The following is an 8,892-nucleotide window of genomic DNA, read 5'->3' as shown; positions in this document are numbered from 1 at the left end:
AAAATCAATAGCTTGTGATAAAATTTGAATCATTACATTTTATAAGAGGCATAACTGAGGCTTAGATAGATTAATTTGCCTATAACTACATAAGCAAGCAGCAGGGTAGAAATTCAAACCTTTATCTGCCTGATTTCAAACCAGGTGATTTTTTTTTCTAACTGCATCTTGATCAATAGAAAGCTCTGCTTTCTATTTATTTGGATCACTGACAGGGATTAAGCACTCAGAATGGTTAATTATTCAATTAAAAAGATGAAGTTTAAGTGTTCAGGGATATTTTTCTGCTTAGCTGCAGGGATATAGGTTCTAAATTTAAATCTACCAACTTGTAAGTTTTGAAGTCAATATGATCTAAAGGTTTAGTACTCTGCCCTCAAAGAAATGAGAGCCTAATGCAGATAACAAATTCTCTTTAGGTGAAGGATTCTACTGATATCCTGATGAACACTGTAGGAAGAAATGTATGAACAATTTCAGCAGGTCCACACACTCTGTCCCTAATGCTTATCACTGACTTTCAGATTCCCAAATATTATTATACTATGATCACCAATAATAAAAAATAGTTCAAGAAGGATTTGAGGTTTGAGAAGATGGTTGAAAGGAGCCAGGCACTGATTCCTGACCCCTCATAACACAGACAGCAGGCTGTGAAGGAAAAGCAGAACTGAGAGGTGGGTGACAAAATAAATGCTCTGATCCTCAATATTACAAAGTCTGAGACCTAGACAGACTTAAATATTGGTTACCAGAGTGGAAAATAAATGCAGAGTGTTCTAACCCTGAGCTCAGATCAGGTGGGTCAAGGGGGAGGGGCAACAGAGCTCTCAAGCTCACCCACTTAAAACTATTTGAAGAGGGAGATAAAATTTAAAGCATGATGGGAACAGAAGTGTCCTTGAGGCAGATCAAACAGTTTAAAACCAAACTGTGAATAGAAGGGTCTTTCAGGGCCCACAGCCATTTTGTGGAAGCCTCAACTAACTAGTCAGTCACCCCCTTAAATCAAAATGGCATCTTCCCATGTTCAAATAGCTGCAAATTAAACCAGAGGGAAGTCCCCTCCAGTGGTATCTCTTAGTAATCTGGCTAGAAGGAACTTCTAAAGGGACCACTAATAGCCCCAAATCCCTGAAACCCATTCCCCTTCACCCTAAACATGATCAAGGAGATTGGGGTGGAGCAGACCTATCCAGGGAAGAGTTTCTAACCCAGCTCTCTGCTCAGCCTCCCTGCAGAGGAGGGAGAGGGGCAAGGGAGCTTTGGCCCTGAGCAGAGGAAAACAGATCCATCAGAAATACTCCAGCCCCAACCACTGACATTGGGGTGAGGCACCATGGAAGATTGTGTGTTTGAAGAAGCCTAGGGGGACTGTCCCCTTGTTTGTAGGACCTTATCTGAGAGAAGCTATCTGAACATACAGTGACATAGAGGTCTGGTTCCTGGATGGTGGCTGCAGCCAGCAGAAGGCTGCTAGGCGAAGTTGCCTGAGTACACCAGGAAGCCTAAGGGGAGGGCATCCAGATCCCTACCTCAGCCAGAGGGAAGTCAATTAAGGTGGAAAGTTGCTTGATCCAAGGCAGCAGATAGTGACTGCTCCCAGCCTGGCCTGGCTACCAGTCTTTCCCGTGGTCCCAACTGGTGAGTGAAAGGGCGTTGTTTGGACACTAACTAGAGCCTGCATTAATCATAGTAACACCTGGGGCAATGGAAACTAGAACCCAGGTGAACTATTTGAATCCCTTTACTATAGTACCCCAGTGATAGGTTAGAGAGGATGCTTCTGCACCACAGAACACCAGCAGAAACTCCACAACCACAGGACCTGAGTTTATACACAGTCAACAGTCCCTACACCACCATGAAAAGAATCCTATAGAGGGGAACAGGTACAGAGTGACCCACAGCAATCATAGGGACACTCCAGAGCTCTGCAACCTGAACTCCTGTGCACAATAGAAAACAAATGGGATTCAAGACTGTACCTTATAAGCAGTCAGCCGCAGGCCCCTGAACTGAAAAACCAGAACTTTCTCTTTTAGGGTGTGTGGGGGGGTCATAGCAACTAGGGAAGTGGTTCCTGTGCCCCAGCAACTATGGAGAGGGCCACACTCAAAATATGATGGACATTTGCTAAAAGTCCCAAATCTGAATGAAATCCAAACCCAGATTCAACAAGAATTTTCTTTCTTTTTTAATTTTTTATTGTCCTTATTCTAATTAGTTATATATGACAGCAGAATGAAATTCAATTATATTACACAAACAGAGCACAATTTTTCATGTCTCTTGTTGAACACAAAGTAGAGTCACACCATTCATGTTTTCATACATGTACTAAGGGTAATGATATCTGTCTCCTTCCATCGTCTTTCCTATCCCCATACCCCTACTTTCCCTCCCTCCCCTTTGCCCTATCTAAAGTTCCTCTATTCCTTCCATGATTCCCTCCTCCATACTCATTAGGAATCAGCATCTTTATATCAGAGAACACATTTGGCATTTGGTTTTTTGGGATTGGCTTACTTCAGTTAGCATTATATTCTCCAATTCCATCCATTTACTTGCAAATGCCATAATTTTATTCTCTTTTAATGCTGATTAATATTCCATTGTGTATATATGCCACATTTTCTTTATCCATTCATCTACTGAAGGGTATCTCGGTTGGATCCACAATTTAGCTATTGTGAATTGTGCTGCTATAAATATTGATGAGGCTGTGTCCCTGTAGTACGCTGTTTTTAAGTCCTTTGGGTATAAACTGGATCAAATGGCTATTCCATTCCCAGTTTTCCAAGGAATCTCCATACTGCTTTCTGTTTTGGTTGTGCCAATTTGCAGTCCCACCAGCAATGTAATAGTTTGCCCTTTTTCCCACATCCTTGCCAACACTTATTGTTGTTTGTATTCTTAATAGCTGCCATTCTGACTGGAGTGAGATGAAATCTTAGATTAGTTTTGATTTGCATTCTTTAATTACTAGAGATGGTGAACATTTTTTCATATATTTGTTGACTGATTGTATATTATTTTCTGAGGAATATCTGTTCAGTTCCTTGGCCCATTTATTGATTAGATTATTTGTTTTTTGGTGTTAAGATTTTTGAGTTCTTTATATATTGTAGAGATTAGTGCTCTGATGTGTGTGTGATAAAATTTTGCTCCCAAAATGAAGGCTCTCTATTCACCTCACTGATAATTTCTTTTGCTGAGAAAAAGATTTTTAGTATGAATCTATCCCATTAATTGATAACAAGAATGTTCTTTACCTTGGCATGGTTTACTATAGACAACTCTAATGTCAACTTGGATCATATGTGTCACTCTTTAACATCATTGATAATTGCTTCCATAAAAACCAATGCTATACTTTCAACACATCTGAATGTATTTCTTCTAATGGTTTAAAGCATTAATTAGAATCGCTCTATCTTTGTTTTTCTAGATCAGTTTTTACTTGCTCCTCTTAACTCCTGTTTGCACTCTTACTTTATTTGCTGCTGCCTTAAATACCCACCATCCATCTTTTTTCCTTTCTACTTTGGTGTGTATTATTCTTTTCTACTTTTCTCTTTCCTTCCTTCCTCCCTCCTTCTTTCTTTCTTTCTTTCTTTCTTTCTCTCTCTCTCTTTCTTTTCTCTTTTTTTGCCCAACCTTTCTTCTTCCTTTTAGCTCTCATTTGATGTTATAGCAATTTTACTGAATTTAATAATTTTTGACCTATTCCAGAACTTTATTACTAGTTTGTACCTGAATTTAAGGTACTGCGGAGGACAATATCAGCAAGTTTTTTGTTTTTCATAAGGTTTAATAGTATGAAGCTTGGCTCTCAAAGTGGTGCTGATATTAGTATCATCAGAGATCACACATTGAGTTAAAGTATCAATATTTTGATAAACCCCCAACCCAGGCTCTTAAGAGAAAGAAGCTCACAAAGTTGTACTGTGCTTAAAAGAAGTGGTAATGATCCCAATAGATGAATAGGCATATAAACAATATGAAAAAGCAGAGAAAAATCACCACAAACAGGTCATAATGCTTCAACAACTGATTTCATTGACAATGCAGTGGAGAAAATGTCAGAGAAGGAATTTAGGAAGTTCATAGTTAAAATGTTCAATGAACTAAAAGAAAAAGGAAGGAGTGAAAATACAGGAAGCAAAAGATCACTTCAATGAAGAGAGATTTTTTTTTTTTAAGATCAAGTATAACTTTTTATTATATTCTCTGAATTGTCATAAGGGGTACTTTGAAATCTGTATGCAGGCAAGGCCCCTGTCTAACTGCCTTCTGCTACTTAGATTAAGTCAAATATTTTGTTTTCTCTTTCAGTTTTCTCCAACATACCCTCCACAGCTTTGTCCAGCCAGCTGGCTATTTCTGTGACACTTTAGTTTCCTCTTCACTGGGTGCTTGTTGCTTTCCTCCTTGCAAAAGCCTCGTCAACCAGTCTTTCTCATCTTTCTTTACTTGGTTTCTTATCTATTTGGTTGAAAAATATTAGCACTTTTTTAAAGTCAGGTCTTTAATTCATTGGAATTTTCAATTGGTATCTTTAAACTTTGTTGTATTCTTCATATTTTCTCTGCAACAACATTCTTCAAAGTTATTTGGAAATATTATCCTCCAAAGGACAATGGTTTCTAAAAGATTTCTGTCTCAAACATTGTACTACACAAGACTGATACAGAAATGCATAATTCAGTAAAGGACATTTGTACTGCATTGTCAATTCCCACTATTACATACACTGGATTCTGCCAAGATGACTGTTAAAAGACTTATTTGTTATGGGATGTAACTTTATATACATAAAGGTTAGATAAAAAGTAAGATTTTTGGTCCTCTGGTACTAAATTAAATGTAATTTACATGACACATGAAGTCTAAAACTTACAAAACTAAATGATAAAGTCAAGACAGTTAACCATCATTGATATGTCTATCATCATCATCACAAACTATACACTTAAAAATCAAACTATTTATGAGTCTGTAAGTCAGATGCTGTCTAGCAAACTTCCATCTGTGACTCATTTCCTTTTACATTTTTAACTCAAATACAAATATGTAAGATTAAGTAAATTTTAATTTTCCAAAAATTCTCCAGAAAGAATTATCAGAATCATCCAGGTAAAAAACACAGTTGGATAATCCATTTTCACAAATGAACTCTGTACTTGTGTTGTGAGGTAGCAATCAACAACTCTAAGACCTTCTGTGGTGGCAGTTCCCACTACTCACAAGCATTCCTTCTGCACATGAAGATCATGAACAAAGAAGGGACCAGAAGAGTCCACTTTTCATTGTTTCACTGACTTCTCGTGTTTTCGTAGTATGCTAAATGCCTGATTTCAAATTTACAACAACAAAAAATACCAATAGTTATTCTGAAAAGTAATTGTATGTTCCAAGTAGCAGATATTAACAAGTTCCAACAGGATCTCTAGGAATAATTCGAAGTTCTGAACCGTGCTTTAGAAAAACATTTCCAGCAGTTTGTGCAGGATTTATTCGTATTCCATCATTAATAATAATTGCACTTGTTGCTGCAGGAACTTTAAATTCTTCTGCTGCAAATTTTAAGACTGCTGTAAAAGGTGTTCTCTCAGGAACACTAAGTACTTTATATGGCAACTGTGGGTCCGACGCCAGCGTAATCTTAAAGGAAACCTTCAACATGATGGAATAGGTCTGGGCGGACACCCCACGCCAATTTGGTGGAGTAGCTCCAAGCCCTCACCAGTGAGGAAGCGTCTGGGCCCCTCCCTGAAGAGAGATTCTTAAGAACTTAATAGAACTCCTAGAAATGAAAGAATTAATAACCCAGATTAAAAATTCAATGGAATGTATCACTAATAGATTATACCACTTTGATTAAATGAGATAACATCAAATTGAAAAGTTTTTTGCACAGCAAAGGAAAAAAAGAGCATAAAGAGAGCTATAGAATGAGAGATCTTTGCTACTTGTTCCTCAGATAGGCATTAATATCCAGAATATACAAATTACTCAAAAAACTTAACGCCAAAAAAAAAAAAAAACCCTCTAAATAACCCAATCAATAAATGGGCAAAGGAACTAAACAGACACTTCTCAAAAGAAGAAATACAAATGGTCAACAATTACACGAAAAAAATATTCAACATCTCTAGCAATTAGGGAAGAGCAAATTAAAAGTACATTGAGATTTCATCTCATTCCAGTCAGAACGGCAATTATTAAGAATACAAATAAACATAAATGTTGTTGAGAATGTGGGGGAAAGTGTACACTCATACATTGTTGGTGGGACTGCATCGTGAAACCGCTTTCACTCTGTGAAAGCACTCTGAAAAACAGTATGGAGATTCCTTAAACAAGTAGGAATGGAATTACTATATGACCTAGTTATCCACTCCTCTCTATATATCCAAAAGATCTAAAATCAGTGTACTACAGTGATGCAATCATATCAATGTTTATAACAGCACAATTCACAATAGTCAAGTTATGAAGCCAACATAGGTGTCCTTCAAGAGATGAATAAAGAAAAAAATGTCTTATATACTAATTGGAATAAGTTATATCCCAGGTATGTATAATATGTGAAAATACACTCTACTGTTATGTATATCTAAAAAGAACAAATACAAAATAAATTAATTAATTTAATAAGAAAATGTGGTGTATATATACAATAGTGTATTTACTCAGCCATAAAGAAGAATGAAATTATGGCATTTGCCAGTGAATGGATGGAACTGGAGATTACTCATTCACTATGCTAAGGTGAAAAAGCTAGTCCCCAACAGTCAAAGATTGAATGTTTTCTCTGATTGTGGAAGATAATAAAAAGTGGGGGATGGGGGGCAGGGAGAAAAAAAGAGATAGAGAAAGAAAGGGGAAAAAAGGGAAGAGGGAATTCCATCAAAATGGAGGAATGCTCAGTAAACTAAGAGGATTAAAAGGGTGGAAGGAAGGACAGGATAGGGGAAGAACAGGGGACTGAATCTGACTGAACTTTCGTATGTACATACATTATCATGGCACAGTGAATCTCAACATCAAGTATATCCACAAGACACTAATTATAAAATTTTAAATAAATTGCCGAAAGGCCATTACTGTAGAAGAAGGAGAGCAGGGGGAGGGAGGAGTTAAGGAGGAAGTAAGTGCTGGGGACTGAATTAGAGCAAATTATATTCCATGCTTTTGTGATTGTGTCAAAATGTACACTATTGTTATATAAAACTAAAAAGAATCAATAAAAAATTAAATTGCTTCAGTTTAAAGAATAGTTTTGTTTACAAATCAACAAATAAAAAACCTCATTAAAATCACTAAATAACTAGTATGACTAAATGTCTAAAAATTTTAAAAAGTTAAATGATTCAGCATAGTACAGTATGATGCTATAAGGTAAAAATGTTAATTTTCTCTGCTGGTTATAAAACACTGAAAATAGGGGCTGGGATTGTGGCTCAGATGAAGACAGCTTGCCTAGCACGTGTGCAGCACTGGGTTCGATCCTCAGCATGCCATAAAAGTAAATAATAAAATAAAGGTTTTGTGTCCAACTATAACTAAAAAATATTTTTAAAAAAACTTTTAGAGATCCCCTGATTATTAATATAATTTTTTTCTTTTTATTTATGTTTAGAGAAATACTCTGGTGATCAGAAGATGACTGGTTATTGTTTGAGCTTTTAATACTAAATTATGACAATTCATATCACAAATGGCAAATAGATTTTGATTAATGTTTGAAACTCTCTGGCACTTTCTGAAGTTTTATGAGAACACTTCTAGGCTCAGAAGGAAGGCTTGCCTTAACTGATTATTGATGCCTGTATTGAATATAGAATAGAAAAGAATAGGCGTAGATCCCATATATTTAATATCTGTGTTATAAAATCTAAACTTTAGTACTCCTGGAGACAGGAAATTGCAGTGGGAAGTATTTAATAATATAATTAACCAGAAAAAATAGTTTCAATTTATGCAGCTGAAAATTCTTCTCTAAGTTTTAACACTATAATCCTACTTTAAATGCTATAATCCTGCCTTGGTAATTTCTGAGGGTAAGAATCTTATTTTTGTGACTCAAGGATTCTGGCACACCTCAGAATCATAATTTTTAGTATCAGTTTTTTACAAGAGAGACTCATAATCTGAATGAACTCACTAGAAATGTTCTCTTTGCCATTCATTGGTGCTCTTACTGAATTCCTGATCCTCAATTTTACTTAAAAATTCCTCATTAGGAATAAAGAAAATTTTACTAATTTTTTTACCATTGTTTTATTTAATAATGACTTCAGGTCATATTTTAGTTCATAAGTCATCAATATTTACAGGAGCACAAGGTGTTTATTGGCACAATTCTAACACAGAGGCATTCTCCATAAAGTTAATTGAATAATTTCAGGGGAAAAAACACTTGGTAGCAATAAGAACTTTCAGGGCAAATTAAGACTTAAATCTTTTTTTTTAAGATAAAGAGAGAGAGGTGAGAGAGAGAGAGAGAGAGAGAGAGAGAGAGAGAGAGAGAGAGAGAGAGAGAATTTTAATATTTATTTTTTAGTTTTCGGCAGACACAACATCTTTGTTTGTATGTGGTGCTGAGGATGGAACCTGGGCCGCGCGCATGCCAGGTGAGCGCGCTACCGCTTGAGCCACATCCCCAGCCCAAGACTTAAATCTTTAAAATCATTTATGTAGAATTCAAACAGCTTTTGTACGTTACAAGAAAAATAAATATCCAAGATCTGGTGTTACTAGAATTAATTTTGTGCCAAGAAAATGAAATCAAATTCTAGGTCTAAATGATTACTATGTTTCCAGTATTTATCCCAGTGCAGCTGTCTCAAACATCAAAAAGGACAAAATTCTAAATTTTCAGAC

The 8,892-nt window shown here is 36.1% G+C and overlaps 1 protein-coding gene across 1 annotated transcript; it reads right to left on the bottom strand.

The window, feature by feature from the left end:
* Positions 1 to 4,615: 4,615 nt before the first annotated feature.
* On the bottom strand, positions 4,616 to 5,688 carry LOC124085089 (ubiquitin-fold modifier 1-like). The gene has a single exon (XM_046432610.2). The coding sequence runs from the start codon at positions 5,686 to 5,688 to the stop codon at positions 5,431 to 5,433; it is 258 nt and encodes an 85-aa protein (XP_046288566.1). The 3' UTR covers positions 4,616 to 5,430.
* Between the last annotated feature and the right edge of the window lie 3,204 nt (positions 5,689 to 8,892).

This window comes from Marmota monax, unplaced genomic scaffold (genome assembly GCF_021218885.2).
Source record: "Marmota monax isolate L192 unplaced genomic scaffold, Marmota_monax_Labrador192_F-V1.1 WCK01_AAM20220418_F8-fsc00116, whole genome shotgun sequence".
Taxonomy (NCBI): domain Eukaryota; kingdom Metazoa; phylum Chordata; class Mammalia; order Rodentia; family Sciuridae; genus Marmota; species Marmota monax.
The sequence above is the reverse complement of the archived record's forward strand: the minus strand, read 5'-3'. Positions and strand labels throughout refer to the sequence as shown.